This window comes from Cebus imitator, unplaced genomic scaffold (genome assembly GCF_001604975.1).
Source record: "Cebus imitator isolate Cc_AM_T3 unplaced genomic scaffold, Cebus_imitator-1.0 Scaffold147, whole genome shotgun sequence".
Lineage (NCBI taxonomy): Eukaryota > Metazoa > Chordata > Mammalia > Primates > Cebidae > Cebus > Cebus imitator.
Window position 1 is genome coordinate 2,729,802 of NW_016107462.1, and position 15,843 is coordinate 2,745,644.

General features: G+C 37.1%; 2 protein-coding genes across 5 annotated transcripts in view; both read right to left on the reverse strand.

The window, feature by feature from the left end:
- The window catches only part of TMF1 (TATA element modulatory factor 1), a 32,299-nt gene extending 29,335 nt beyond the window's left edge, over positions 1 to 2,964 (reverse strand). The window contains exon 1 of the mRNA XM_017542775.2: positions 2,508 to 2,964. Within this exon, the coding sequence (XP_017398264.2) occupies positions 2,508 to 2,649 (142 nt within the window). The 5' untranslated portion in view covers positions 2,650 to 2,964. The remainder of the gene's footprint in view (positions 1 to 2,507) is intronic.
- A 3,882-nt stretch (positions 2,965 to 6,846) lies between these two features.
- Positions 6,847 to 15,843, reverse strand: part of UBA3 (ubiquitin like modifier activating enzyme 3) — a 25,569-nt gene continuing 16,572 nt past the window's right edge. For all 4 annotated transcript variants that reach the window (XM_017542781.2, XM_017542779.2, XM_017542780.2 and 1 more), the window contains 11 exons: positions 15,784 to 15,843; positions 15,320 to 15,475; positions 14,413 to 14,515; positions 14,143 to 14,256; positions 9,394 to 9,447; positions 8,915 to 8,951; positions 8,748 to 8,829; positions 8,309 to 8,409; positions 8,126 to 8,189; positions 7,977 to 8,031; positions 6,847 to 7,645 (listed from right to left, as the gene is read on the reverse strand). In XM_017542781.2, the coding sequence (XP_017398270.1) occupies positions 7,557 to 7,645; positions 7,977 to 8,031; positions 8,126 to 8,189; positions 8,309 to 8,409; positions 8,748 to 8,829; positions 8,915 to 8,951; positions 9,394 to 9,447; positions 14,143 to 14,256; positions 14,413 to 14,515; positions 15,320 to 15,475; positions 15,784 to 15,843 (915 nt within the window). In that variant the 3' untranslated portion in view covers positions 6,847 to 7,556. The remainder of the gene's footprint in view (positions 7,646 to 7,976; positions 8,032 to 8,125; positions 8,190 to 8,308; positions 8,410 to 8,747; positions 8,830 to 8,914; positions 8,952 to 9,393; positions 9,448 to 14,142; positions 14,257 to 14,412; positions 14,516 to 15,319; positions 15,476 to 15,783) is intronic.

Here is a 15,843-nt window from a genome sequence, read left to right on the forward strand (position 1 = left end):
AAAAATTGACAGATGCCCTATATTTATATCAAAAAAAAAAAAAAAAAAGCCTCAAACCAAGATACTGGTGACAAATGCTCTTTCCCAAAGATCAAATTAAACTGATGGGAACAGTATGTTCTAGAGAATAAATTTATTTTCATCCACTTAATCACAGGCTAATTCTCTAAATCCCACTTCCAAGCCTACTCTAAGAGGAAGTTTTGTCAGAAATTACAAGGTCATTATGAATTTCAGAAATGTATGGGTTTTTTTTAAGAACTACTGCTCTTTAACATAGACATAATTGACACCAGGGTTATCAAAGAAGATAACTATTTTCTTGGGGGAAAAGGTAATTATCTTATCAGTCATAAAACAGCTACCACTAAAATCCTGATTTTTAAAAATGGCATAATCATGATTTTAAAAACAGTAAAATATTTAAAGCATTTCTTTAAAAATGTTTTCTTTCCCAAATTAAAATGTGGCTGAACAAAATATTCACAATTAGAAGTTGGTGGAGAGAGCACAAGTAACTAAAAGTTTCTAAAAACTATCAGGCCTTAGAGTAGAATCTATCCTTTAATATGACTTCAGGCCGGACACAATGGCTCATGCTTATAATCTCAGCACTCTGGAAGGCTGAAGCAAGTGTATCACTTGAGGTCAGGAGTTCAAGACCAGCCTGGCCAACATGGTAAAACCCTGTCTCTACTAAAAACGCAAAAATTAGCTGGGTGTGGTGGCACAAACCTGTAATCCTAGCTACTCAGGAGGCTGAGGCAGGAGAATCACTTGAACCTAGGAAATGGGGGCTGCAGTGAACAGAGATGGCACCACTGCACTCTAGCTTGGATAACAGAGAGACTCCATCTCCAAAAAATATATATATATAGATGAGACTTCAAATGCAGTTAGGATGAAAAGTATGTAGAAAATTTCAGTTTGGAGGCATAGTTCTACATTCATTTGTGCCATATGCACAAACCAGAGAAAATCAAAATTAAAGATGCAAATGAACAAGCAAGATTATGTCTACTGATTAATTTAAATAATTTTAAGAATTAACTTTGCCTCTTGGAGAATACTTTATATAATTCCAGGGTTATCCGGCATCCATCTAAATTACACTATTTTGAAGAGTATGGTCATTTTCAGAAAACAAATATCCCTACATCTAAAACTTATATTCTACGTCATCTAAAGTTTAGTAATTCTAATTAACTGGGGCACATAGGAAAAAACAAAATTATTCCAGCAAGGTTATAGGTCTTGTAAAAAGTAAATAGGACCATGACATACACACGGACCAAAATAAATTAAAATGAGGTACCTCAAATTTAAGTCCTGACTTTTCACTGATGTAAAATTAAGAACAGAAACCAGGAAGGAGTAGTCAAGCATATCTCTTATCCTTTTTCACACAAAGGTTGACATCCTCTACACCTGCAAATCTTCACCTCGCACGTCAAAATGCTAAACTGTTCCTTAGACTTAAGAGTCAAAAGCAACTGAATAAAAATCCTTGAAAGATTAAGCTCAATGAAAACTGCAAAGAGAGAATTGGCTATTCAGAAATAAAATATGATACTATCCAAAAATCTTGGGTCACAGACTCCCCAGGTAATACCTCCAGTACATTCTAACCCGCATCCACTGTGTGACCTAGAGCAAGTTACCTGGCCATTCTGGGCCTCATTTTCCTCTATGTAAAACAGATATAAACCAAGCTCACTCTGCGAGATGTTCTGAAGATGGCATGGCCATTAAAAAGCACATTACAGGCTGGGGGCGGTGGCTCACGCCTGTAATACCTCACTTTGGGAGGCCGAGGCCGGCGGACCACCTGAAGTCAAGAGATTGAGACCAGCCAGGCCAAGATGGTGAAACCCGGTCTCTAGTAAAAATACAAAAATTAGCCGGGCATGGTGGTGTGCGCCTGTAATCCAAGCTACTCGAGAGGCTGAGGCAGGAGAATCGCTGGACTGTGGGAGGCGGAGGATGCAGTGAGCCGAGATCGCGCAACTGCACTCCTGCCTGGGAGACACTGTGACATTCCGTCTCCACAATAACAATATAAAAGCACATTACGCGCCACCAAGCGTGAAATGTTCACTAAATGTTAGCAATTGTTCTTCCCTTCCCTGATGATCTACGTACTTCAGACCCTGGATCCCAACGGTGCCTGAGACGCGAAGCAATTCGAGGTTCAGGTTCAGGGAGGCTGTGCTTGGAAGCTGCGTCGAGGGAGGGCTTGAGGACAAAACCAACCAAGTCCCCTGTCATCGAACTCCGTAAGCCTCGCACCCAGGACCAAAGACAAGGAGGAACCTGGAGCTAGGTTTTCCCTCAAGAAGACGGCAAAGATCGACTTGAAGGCTTAAGCAGCATTAGGGAAGGCACCGGGGAGAAATTACCTCCTGAGAACTCTCAGCAAGGAAGGACCCCTCTCTAGACCACTTAACCTGTCTACAGAAAGAACGGCAGCCTGCGGGAGCCGGGGACCCTGCTCCTCTCTCTCTTACCCGGCTCTCCATACGGAATGGTCTCGGCCCAGACGCTCGGCTCCTCTTCCTGGATGTCCAGGACCCTGTCGATGGACTTCTGGGCCTGGGACAAGGCCTGCTTAGCGAAACTGGAGATCTGGGAGGCGTTGAACCAACTCATCGCCCCTCCTCAGCCGGCAGTGGCGGCGGCAGCACCAAGCGGGAAGGCCTCAGGCCTGGGGAAGGGAGCAGAGGAAAGGCTTCGCTCCCCTTTTCCACTCGGCTGGTTCGGTCAGCGTGTGGCCATGACCCCGACAGCCTCCCCCGAGCCCGGGATGTTACCTTCGGCGGTTCCCGCACAGCTGAGCCGAATGGGGTCGTGTGCGCATGCGCCTGCTTCTTCCACGTACACAGCAACCAAATCTGAGAGCCTAGAGTTCCGCCGATAGACGGAAAAAAAAGAGACAAAAACGTTGACGTCACATCCGGGAGCGCCGGGTTGCCCTTAGTTACCGACGAACGCGGAAGGGCTTCCGTTAATATTGATTCCGTACTTAAAGCAAAGAAGCTATGGTTACCAATAGAAGTCGATTCTCCCATAAGGAATATTTCAGTTTTCCTGTGTGTGCTTTCCAGAAAAATGGTTCCCGTACTAAAAGCTTGCACCTTGCCAGCAGTAATTGCAAAGGGAAATTTGGGCCTCACATTTCTCTTAGCCCTTTGTCTCAAATATGTAAATAGCTCTGCATTAACTTAGTATTATAAGGAGAAACCCTTGTTTGGGCTTGCCTAAAAGAGAGGATCAGGTATGAACACTGTGCCCACCCGTGGAACACATGGTGCAGAAATCACCACCTCTCTCTTAAAATAGTAGCAAACTCAGTCAAAATATACTATGGTCTGTCGGTGTGCAGATTCCTATGTTGAAACCTGATCTCCAGTGGGAGAGTATTAAGGGGGGCCTTTAGGAGACGTTAGATGATGAGGATGGAGCCCTCATGAATGGGAGCCCACTTTTGTAAGTGCCCTTATAAAAGAGGCCCAAGGGAGTTCACAAGAAGGCACCAATTGTAAGCTAGAAGAGCAGGCCTCACCAGACACCAAACCTGCCAGCTCCTTATATGTTGGACTTCTCAGCCTCTAAAACTGCAAGAAATAAATTTCTACTGCTTATAAGCCACTCAGTTTATGGCAATTCGTTACAGCAGTCCAAATGGACTAAAACAGGTAAGAAGCACTAAGGCTATTATCCTAACAATGTGCATTGGGCATATTACTTAAAATATAACCTTTTCTGAGCCGGGCGTGGTGGCTCACGTCTGTAATCCCAGCACTTTGGGAGGCCGAGGCGGGTGGATCACCTGAGGTCAGGAGTTCGAGACCAGCCTGACCAACATGAAGAAACCCCATCACTTTAAAAAAAAAAAAAAAAAAGAAAAGAAAAGAAAACATAACCTTTTCTGTGTGGATTCCCTTCAAACATTTGGCCATAAAAACATACCTTAAATTGGTGACCTTCCTAGTCCAGTCTGCAGCTATATTGTTTGGCCCCAATAATGTTAAAGATAAAATCCTATCAACATTTAAAAGCCGGATTTCATTCAAAAATCTGGATTTCCAGCTGCTTTTGAAAAATATGAATACCAGACATGGAAATAGTCAGCTAGAGTGGTCACCAAATAATTTTCACTCACTCCAGTTTGCCACAGACTCTACTACTCATCTTATTATACCCTCCTGATTATTTATAGTACATGCCTGCTCCCATATTTGAGTATTTTACCCCACTGCAAGGAACCCTGCAAAAAAGGAATTACTTTTCTTTCCAAAAGGCAGATTGAACCCCTTAAGAAGTTATAACATCTTACAATAATTTTATCTAATTACAATAAAAATTTGCACGTTAAAACTAACAATTTAGTCATTTACACAAGTAGTACTAAGTAACTCAAGTACTTTCAAACAGCTTAGCTAAGTAGTAAACAGAGGAAATTTGGGGCAGATTCAGGTTGAAATTAACTGTACAATTAGAGTTCCAAGACTTCTAATTATACAGCTTTGGCTAAATGACCTAAACCATCTAAAACTATTAGTCAGCTCTCAGATGGAGACAGTCACCTTCTCACAATGCTACTTTGAGAATTTTAGCTCCCTCACTTTCAAAATTGTAGGCTACATCTGTAACTTTTCAGGTAGAACATATAAATTTATTCCATATGGTTTTATAATGAAACTTATTCAATATGTAGCTAGAAAGATTAATGAAAACCTAATTCAATGACACATAAGTAATCAAAAAACATTTGAACAGAAAACTGCCATCAAAGTCAAAAAGAATGAGAACATATATATGTTCTCACATTAAAATAATAGCACCAGGCCAGGCACAGTGGCTCAACACCTGTAATCCTAGCACTTTGGGAAGCCAAGGTGTGTGGATCACCTGATGTCAGGAGTTCAAGACCAGCCTGGCCAACATCATGGAACCCCGTCTCTACTAAAAATACAAAGAACTAGCCAGGCGTAGTAGCGCGTGCCTGTAATCCCAGTTACTCGGGAGGCTGAGACAGAACTGCTTCAATCCAGGAGGTTTAAGTTACAGTGAGCCAAGATCACACCATTGCACTCCAGCCTGGGGCGGCAAGAGTAAAAACTTTCTCAAAATACAACAACAACAAAAAAAACTAGCACCTACTTTTTTAGTATTTGTGCTTAATTTTGTTTCAAGTCTTATTCACTTAAAAGAAACAAAAACCGGGCAACATGTTGGCTACGTTTTTGGCAGGCTTCCCAGGGACAAAAATGGCTATGGCTAACAATTTCTACCTGTGCTACTATGTCAGGCACAAGGACAAGCTGCAGTACTAGTTTCTGGAGTTTGAATTTCAGCCAGACGGAAAGCTTAGATATACCAACAACAGCAATTACAAAAAAGATGTCATGATCAGGAAAGAGGTTATGTGCACAAGAGTGTTATGGAAGAACTGAATTACTGATGACAGTGAAATTACAAAAGAAGCTGATACTTTAGGGCCTCCCCCTGACAAGGCTGGGCTACAGGAACTTAAAACTGTAATTGGAGATGAGCATAATATTTTACCACATCAAAAATGGGTTCTCTTATTGACGTAAATCAGTCAAAGGATCCTGAAGGCCTTCGAGTATTTTACTGTTTGGTCCAAGACTTGAAATAAACATTTCAAGTTTATTTATAGGTTGGACAGTTTTCAGTCTCATTGGATTATACTTCAAGATTAAACCAATTTAAATTGTATGGTTTTCAAGCTGTTCGTATATTTAATTTAGAGATAGAAGGGTTTATTTGTCATTTACAGTATCAGGGATTCTATGAATGTGAAGCAAACAAAAAAAAAATTTGAATGCAGGCCAGGCGCAGTGGTTCACATCTGTAATCCCAGTACTTTGGGAGGCCAAGGTGGGAGGATCACAAGATCAGGAGTTCGAGACCAGTCTGACCAACATGGTGAAACACCATCTCTACTAAAAATACAAAAATTAGCCAGGCATAGTGGCACATACCTGTAATCTCAGCTACTCAGGAGGCTAAGGCAGGAGAATCACTAGAACCAGGGGAGGTGGAGATTGCAGTGGGCTGAGATCATACCACTGCACTACAGCCTGGGCAACAGAGCAAGACTGTCAAAAAAAAAAAAAAAAAAAAAAAAACAAAATTGTATATAAACTGAAAATAAGAAAATACATTAGCAGTCTTAATAGTTATCCTAACTTGAGTCCACATAGGTTGGACAGTCCCCACACACATTGAATTCTGTAAATAAAAGCTATCTTTTGTTAAAAATTTGCTCTAATAAAACTTACCAAATCTTGGGGAAAAAAAAAATAAAAAACAAAACCATGGCCTGGCATGGTGGCTCACACCTGTAATCCCAGCACTTTGGGAGGATAAGGCAGATGGATCACCTGAGTTCATAAGTTCAAGACCAACCTGGCCAATCTGGTGAAACGCCATCTCTACTAAAAATGCAAAAATTAGACCAGGCACAGTGGCGGGCACCTGTAATCCCATTTATTTGGGAGGCTGAGACAGGAGAATCACTTGAACCCGGGAGGCAGAGGTTGCAGTAAGCTGAAATCGTACCATTGCACTCCAGCCTGGGCAACAAGAGCAAAACTCCATCTCAAAAAAAAAAAAAAAAAAAGAAACAAAAACATTATATTATTGATACAGCAAGTTAAATTAAACCAGTAAATTTTTACTATAGAAATCATTGTAGCAAAAGTGTTATTTCAAGTGCAATGAAAATTTGATGTAATTCTGCTAAACATTTAAAAATATTTCATTACTACCATGGAACTACTTATTACCCTTAATATGCTTTTAAAAATTTCAGTGAAAGAAGTACACAATATATGATTTTATTAATAAATAGTGCAAAAGCATCAGTGATAACTGTTTGAACATGAAATTTTTTAAACAGCCATGTCTTGGTGTTAATTTTGTGCATATTGGCCTCTATGGCACTACAAGTAAACAGATGACAATATTGCCCATTTTCATGCACAAGTATTCAGCTATAATACCGTTTACAAATTATTACGGACAAGAATAATTCTGCAATAATTAATATTCATTTGGATGGCCACAATTAAATGAATATTAAATAAAGGAATAGCCTATGTTCAATATACTCCAGATGACAGACTGTAGTATTTAATATTATTTAAAACTTAATTCTTTATTTTATTTAAAGGGACATCTTTTGTGTATCTAGGTGCTCAAATGAAAACTAGGAATGCATTCTTCAACCATAATAACAAAATTCACATAGAAGAGGGTGTGTGCCTCCATCTCAAAAAGAAGCAATACATTTCCTCATAATCTCTCTCCCCAGGTATCATTTCCCATATTATTAATGAAAATGCTTACAAGCACCAACACCAAAATCCCGTCTTCAAGGGAAAGTTACAAAGTTAAAAAAGAGTGGTTCATTATATAAAAAAAGTCAAATTGAAGCAACACTATTGCTAAAAATGACATCAATTAAACTTCTTAGCATCCACAAAGTATATTATTTCCATGAGTTTTCTATTATGTGCAGATTTTCCTTAAGAAGTAAAATGAAGTTTGAATAGTACAGTCTGCGGTGTGGTGACATCAGCAACCGCCAGTTCTTGTCCATCAACGAGCCCCAATTCTAAAACAGAAAAAATATAATTAATACAAGCAAAAAAACTCAACAGAAAGGACAGTACACACGTACACAAACTATAGAGTATTATGATCTAGATAAACATCAAAATCAAATCCTCTTTAATCAAAGTAACATTCGATTTCTTAGTGATTTTAAAATATTCTACTAAAACAGCAATTTTTTAATTCTATTAATATTTCTAAAGTTGTAAGTAATTATTACCTAACCATATACAAAGGCATTAAGAGGAAATCTAGAACAAGCACTGATTACTTTCACCAAAAAAAGAGAAAAGGAAAAAAAACAATTAGTAAATACCCTTATTTAAAAATACCTTTCAATGTTTTGGAGAGATTTGGCCTTGTTCGTTCTTCAATAGAGGTTACCGACTAGAAAACAAAATTATTTTAATGCAAGGCAAATTAAAGTGAAATAAAACTTGATATGATTTTCTGAAAAAAATTAAAAATACACATTGATAACCTGTAAGTAAAGTGTTCTATTTTTTCCCTCTAGGGTGGCTGTGATGGCCGGAGATTTCATTTGCCTAAAGATAATCATGAGAGAGAAGTATCAAACATCATTTTTATCCAAAGACCTTTTTTTTTAAGCTTCCAAAATCACAAAAATGATTTTTAAAACATAACAAAAATCTACAATACTTACAGAGAAGCACTATTGGTTAGATAATCTAAAACCTCCTGTAGTTTAGCTGATGGAGAAAACTGAATATTTTGAGGAAGCTGGCTACAGGCTGGGCAGTTTTCCTACACACATAAAACACAACAAATTACGGCAGCACATGCACCAATACTAGTCTCTTTATGAACAATAAAATAAAAATCAGGTTGTTTTATAATCATGCATATTTCCTATGAAAAACTTTTTATGCTTTAAAGCCTGCTTTTCATAATGGACCATCTCTTTTAAATTACTTTGCTATAGAGTTATTTATTTCAGGCTATAAAGCAGAAGATATTAATATAATAAGTAGAGTTGTGGAAGTTAGAAAATGTATGGGCAATTTTTGTTCAAATCTCTAACCAATAATATTAAAAAAAAACAAAATACACATGATCAAAAATGTGTTCTTAACACTACTAACCTTTCTCTCTGCTTCAAATGTGTATGTATACAGCCCATCTACATCATTGAAAACCAGGTAATTATTCAAGGGAATGTATGCACTGTAATGAAAAAATGTTCATCATTATATAACTGAACCAGGTCAAAACATGGATTTACATACATATAAAAAATAAAACCCATTACCTTGTGGCTATTTTAAAAACCTCAGTAGCACACACAGCTGAAAATGGGAAAAAATAAAGGTGCTTTAACTCAATGGAAATTAGGCATGTTGAAAAGTCAGTTATAAATCAGAACAGATAAATTTACATTGGCTCTTCATTAAAAAATATATACTCCAATTTTTAAAAACTGAGAAAGTAACAAATTTTATATTTGTTTTGTGTGATTCAAATAATAGAGTAATATTACATGTTTTTCTTGTTTATCAGATTAATGAACAGCCTGCTACAAATGGAACAAAAATGTCCCTTTACTGCAGAGAACTTAAGACATAATGTAAGACAAAAAATATACAAAGTTTAACAGCTGGTTCTTTTTTGACAGCTTAGTTGCAAAACTCACCCAATAAGATGCCAAATTCTTACAACATAAAAAGCTGCAGCAATGTCAAAAACCAAAGGAAGCAAAATAAAGTAAGTGATGGTCTTTTTTTCCCTCACCTGCAATGACTGCATTTGTGGAAGCTACTGCAGGAATGATTCTTTTTACTACCCCTGAAAAAAATAACAAATTAAAATATGGTCATTCCTTTTTTCTTTTTTTTCTTTTTATCAGCCATATTAGCATACATCTCTTTTTTTTAAAGAGTTCTTTTAAATTAGAAGGCATGATTATTAAATACTATTTTCTAAAACTTGATTTTTCAGACTTTCAAGTAAGAAAATAAATTTAAACCATGAAACAATCTTTTTTCACATTCCCATCATTTTGTAGTATATTCAGAATCTTAAGCTATAGCAGCAAAGAAAACTCTCTTAAGTACTATATAAAGGTGAAACAATAACATCCTAATAGTTAACAATTTAGAGTATTTATGTTCCAGGCACAATATAAAGACTAAATAAGATATTATTTGATTTTCATAACATCCTCATGTTAATTTTATTATTCTAATTTTAAAAAATAAGAAAAGGGAGACTGAGAGAAATTTATTAATTTATCCATAGCTATATACTTAGCAAGAGGTGGGGTTGGTATATGAACACAGATATTAACTGATATACCATGAAGAATAAGTATTATCTAATTATTCCTATAACAGTTTCAGTCATTTGATTCACAAATATTCTCAACAAAAAGAAAGACTGCCCTTTATTATCTTTTACTCTACAACCTAGGCTACACAAAATATTAAATATAGTTCTCTACTTTCAACTCATCGTTTTTCACATCAGTATTCACATTAGGAATAAACAAAGCCCTACCTTAAACCATTTTTTAAGTATAAAATAAAGATTCCATTTTATAACTATATTTGAATTGTTCATTTTAGAAGACAGGAACTTCAGGAAAAGGGGCCATGTTATCTCAGAGTACGAAGAAGCACTACAAGATGTGTTCTCAAGACTCCAAGTATAGGGAGATTTTAAAACTTTAGGAAGAAAGGCAAGTGCTTAAGAAGGTTGGAAAGCTTTTTTAAAAGTTGACTCTGACCATATCATTCTGTATAGTTTTGGAGAAGAGGAAATTTAAAATGAGATAAACTGCATGCTGGTTAAACTGGAAGCTCTCCAGTGAACCACATGTAGCAAGATGTACTGAATGGAGGAAGTAGTAGTCACAAACAGTGAAAAGTATAAGGAGAGACATTACCCAGTAAGAACAGTGCCAAAATGATAAAGACTCCCCTCTTTCTCCCACCTCTGCCACTTTTACCTCTGCCCTTCGAGCAAAAAAGCTTGAGTGGGCAGAAAGGCAACTTGCTATTATACTAAGAGCAAGGGGAAAAAAGTCACAGAATAGATAGAGCCACTGGCTTGGGCAACTTCACTTCCAATTCTGTTTCTGTACTCCTTGTTGAGGCTCTCATTCATCAGGCTAGAAAGTATACACCAAACCCCAGTAAAAGGTAAAGAAGGATGAATAAGACTACATGTTAAAATGAGGAGTTTAGAGTCCCTGGTTAGAACACACTAAATTCATTTGTGAATTCTAACAATTAGCAAACCTGTGTAATACACGTTCCAGACACTGTTCTAGATGTGCAAATCAGCAGTGAAAAAAGTAAAAGCTCTTACAGAGCTTTCGTTTGGATAGGGGAGACAACACAAAAGTACATACTTGGAACATCTCAGATATTGAAGAGTTCTATGAAGAAAATGAGGCATGTGTTAGAGTGAGAACGACGGATCCAGTCCATTAGACAGAATGGTCAGGGAAAGCGTCCTTGGAGAGGTGATAATCTGAGCTGAAACTTAAACCATGAGAAAGATCCAGCCATGCAATGAATGAATAAAAAAGCTGTTTGCAAACAGCAATGGCAATGGTCTTGGTCCTAGACCAAGGATGTAAGACAGTGTAAGTAAGTGTGAAATATTATTTGCATAGGAGAATGAGGCTACCATTAATTAGTTCTGAGCAATTATTAAAAAAAAAATAAAATGGTGAATGGCTCAGAAGTCATTTTAGGTTGAATGATCAGGAAAACTGGTTAACCAGACCTCCTAACAGATGAGGAGCCAGGCTGAGGGGATCCAAGGAAACAGCATTCCAGGTGTCCGAACTGGGGAGTATTAAGGTTCTAAAGTACAAATAAATGTGGTGTATTCAAGAAACACAAAGCAGGTCAGTGTAGGGTGAATGCAGGGGGCAACAAGTAGTGAGTATAAATGCAATTTTAAAACGAGGCTACTAGATTATCAGTATTTTAAAATGATGCTACTAGAATATCATAAATACAAGGAAATAATCACAGGGGAGAAATGGCAGATTTTCAAAAAGAAGATAAAGTTCATTTTGGTGAACTTGGTAATGATCTTGGGCAAAATTCTAGAAAAGGTAAACTAATAAGATTGGAAATATTGATCATTATGATTGAGCATGATTGGTTACTGGGCAAATCATGTTGGAATAGCCTAATTTAGCTACTATGACTAGCTTATCAACTCAGGAAAATGCAAAAGATAGTACACCTAGGCTTCAGCAGAGGATCTGGAAAGGTTTTTCATGACATCCTTGTGAACAAGATAAAGAAATGCAAAGTACTCAAGAAGGTCTGCTGAACAGAATGAGATAAGCCTAAAAGAGCCTGGCTAGAGGTATCACTCAGATGTCTGTTCTCAGACAGTTCAGTCTTGTTAAAAATTTTAATCAACTATTTGAAAAAGAAATAAAAGATATAACTACCAAAACAACCGATGAAATAAAGCTAGAAACACCAGGTAAGTTGGCAGAATACGTATAAAGGGAGAAAAGCAGGTTGAATTTCAAGAATACATCTGTAAGGACCTATACTTGGATATTAAAAAATAATAATACCCTCCCCCGACACTGCCAAGTTTATAATAGGCAAATGCGTCTTAGCAATTACATTATGTGGACAAAACATGCAGCTGTTAGTGGCTAGTGACATAAAAGAATCGAAAGTATAGCATCAATGTTAACAACAAATAAACAACAACAAAAATACCTGCTCTCCTTTAAGACTGCATAAATTATTAGAAGTCTATTACCTAAAATAAGACCAGTCCCAGAATGCTGCATGCTGGCCTAAACAGTTCGAATTTGTTTTCTCTAACTATATTCCAGTTAATTGTGTCTTAGCAATTACATTATGTGGACAAAACATGCAGCTGTTAGTGGCTAGTGACATAAAAGAATCAAAAGTATAGCATCAATGTTAACAACAAATAAACAACACCAAAAATACCTGCTCTCCTTTAAGACTGCATCAATTATTAGAAGTCTATTACCTAAAATAAGACCAGTCCCAGAATGCTGCATGCTGGCCTAAACAGTTTGAATTTGTTTTCTCTAACTATATTCCAGTTAACCAGTATGGATAGCTAGAATATGGTTAGAGAAAAATAACATGAGGACCTGAAGCTGTACAACATTATCTAAGGGTTTGATATAGTTTGGGTATTTGTCTCCTCCAAACCTCATACTGAAATGTGATCCCCAGTGTTGGAGGTAGGGCCTAGTGGGAAGTGTTTGGATCATTAGGGCAGATCCCACATGCATGGCTTGTTACCCTCTCTGTGATATTAAGTTCACGCAGGAGCTGGTTGTTGAAAGGAGCCTGGTACTCCCTCCTCTCTCTCCTGCTTCCTCTCTTGTCATATGACATGTCTTGCTATCCCCCTTAGCTTTCACCATAAGTAAAAGCTTCCTGAGGTCTCACCAAAAGCCATGCAAATGCTGGTGCCATACTCACACAGCCTGCAGAACCATGAGCAAAATAAACCTCTTTTCTTAATAAATTACCCAGTCTCAGATATTCCTTTATAGCAATGCAAAATGAACTAACACAGGGTTAAAGGAACTAACTAGGGAGGTTTATGGCACTAATAAAAATTTGCCAAGGATGTCATCATTGTCCTCAATGTGTTAAAGGCCATTACTTAAAAGGAAATTAGATTGTATATGGTACTGGGACAATACTCAGACCAAACTGAAGACGATTTCTTTTCTTTTTTTTGAGATGGAGTTTCACTCTTGTTGCCCAGGTTGGAGTGCAATGGTACAATCTTGGCTCAATGCAACCTCCACCTCCTGGGTTCAAGAGATTCTCCTGCCTCAGCTTCCCAAGTAGCTGGGATTACAGGCATGCGCCACCATGCCTGGCTAATTTTATATTTTTTTCTTTTTTTTTAATTGCATTTTAGGTTTGGGGGTACATGTGAAGAACATGCAAGATTGTTGCATAGGTACACATATGGCAGTGTGATTTGCTGCCTTCCTCCCCTTCACCTATATCTGGCATTTCTCCCCATGCTATCTCTCCCCACCTCCCCCCTAATTTTGTATTTTTAATGGAGACAGGGTTTCGCCATGTTGGTCAAACTGGTCTCGAACTCCTGACCTCAGGTGATCCACCCACCTAAGCCTCCCAAAGTGCTGGGATTATAGGTATGAGCCACTGCGCCCAGCCTGAAGATGATTTCTGTTCAATTTACAGAATACTTGTCTAACAGTCCTGTCCAAATGTGAAATAGACTGTCTCCAAGAGGTGATGAATTCCATGGAAGATAAAGTGGACAGTTTCACGTAGATGACTGACAGCCTTAATAAGATTCAGTGATTTTATTAAATTCCCCCTAGCTAATAAGTAGTATGAACTACACGGTACCTTTACTGAACTTCAGGTGGATGGTACTGTCCAAACTCACTTAACAATTATTCTCCCAAAAGCATCCCCAGCCCTAAGTCATCCCAGCATCATAGTTCATGACAATTCGCTAACTTACCTTGAGTGAGTCTATATGTAACACCCCTAATATTATATTGTGATGCTCTCTCTAGGGATTTTTGGAAAATCCATTGTATATGTTCAGGATCATCTCCATCTAATGGAACACCTTCTGTTTTTTTTTTTTTTTTTAAAAAAAAAAAAAGAGAGGAGAGAAGACAGAAATATGTAATCACAAAACAGTGTTTTTAAAGGAATTATCCAAAGGAATAATACAGAAATAATGTGTATTTTATGTAATTCTAGATTATTAAATTAGATTTATTACCTCCAAAAGGCTGCTCCTTAGGCCACTGCAACATCCTTACATACTCAATACAGTGCTCTGGTAGCCTGGGCATAGACGCAATGGTGCACATGGGAAAATTAACCTAAAGTCATAGTTTGTCCTTTTTAGTGAATTTGAAATGATGAATAATTTTAAAATGCAACTTCCAGTTATGATCTAGTTCGTAACAGTTTCATATAATTAGTTTCAACTCAAAACATTGTATACCATTAAAAATGCCTCTCAAACTAATATAGATTATCTGAGTCACTTCACTTAGGTTGATCTGCCTATAAAGGTAAGTTTGCCCTACATTTACAAGGTATATGAAATTTAAGCTTTGTTAGACTATGAGAAGAAAAATGTATAACAGATTCTCAAATGTGAACCTTGTTATGTTTACCTAATATTTAAGTATAAAACAAACCAAAACAAAAGCCAATTCAGAGTTAAATGAATCCCAAGTGAATAGTCATAAAATTGTGTACATTTCTTATTCAAAATTTCAAGTGTTCTTTAAAGTGGGTATGTAAATCAAAAAGCTCCATCCTTGGAAAGATCATTCTCATCTCTGGTATCTGTGTTTCCCTGAAATAAATACAGGTGAAAACCACATAGATTATAGCTTGACATTAACATACGGCTTTGTAATTCTACTTGATACCTACTCCCCAAATAAAAAATACAAATAAAGTATGAAAACAGAATAGTATCGAAACAATGTACTTGGTTCATATCTTTCCTCAAATACAGCAGAATTTCCTATTTTATTATCTTTCTTCTTAGCATAATTTTTAAAATATGGCTACCTCTAATTAAAAACCCTAAATATTGACTAGACTTAATAATTAATCCCTAATTCCATGCCAAGATTCTATAAAAGAAATGCAGGTGTTCTTTTGATTACCTGTGGTGGATACAGTTCCAGCGTGCATTCGATACAAGCAGTCATTCCAGGCAGAATGACCCGGGCGTTTCCTTTAAAACCTTCTGTCCCTCCATCTATCAAAGGGATAATGGAGCTTGGATCTAAGACACCATCTTCATAATTTAGAAGAGATATCTAAGAAAACAATTTGAAGGGCTTTACAGGAGAAAGAGATAAGAATTCAAAAAAAAGAAGTATGTTTTCAAGTAATCCTATGAGTCAGTTGTGCTACTGAACACCAATGTAACAAATCAAGGGATTATAATACTAACAATTTGTGTCCTCACCTGAAAAGCAATGACTGGCAATAAACAGTGAAGTATATATACTTAATTCAAAATTAAACTCTGATTTTTCAAAAATATGATATAAATTCTAATTTGGGGGATGTCAAGCACAGCAGCAAGAACTTTAGAGAACTATAACAACACTAAAGTCTTTACCAGCATGCCATTTATCCATCTTCTGGCTATGATAGAGTCCAGTCCACAGACAATAATATG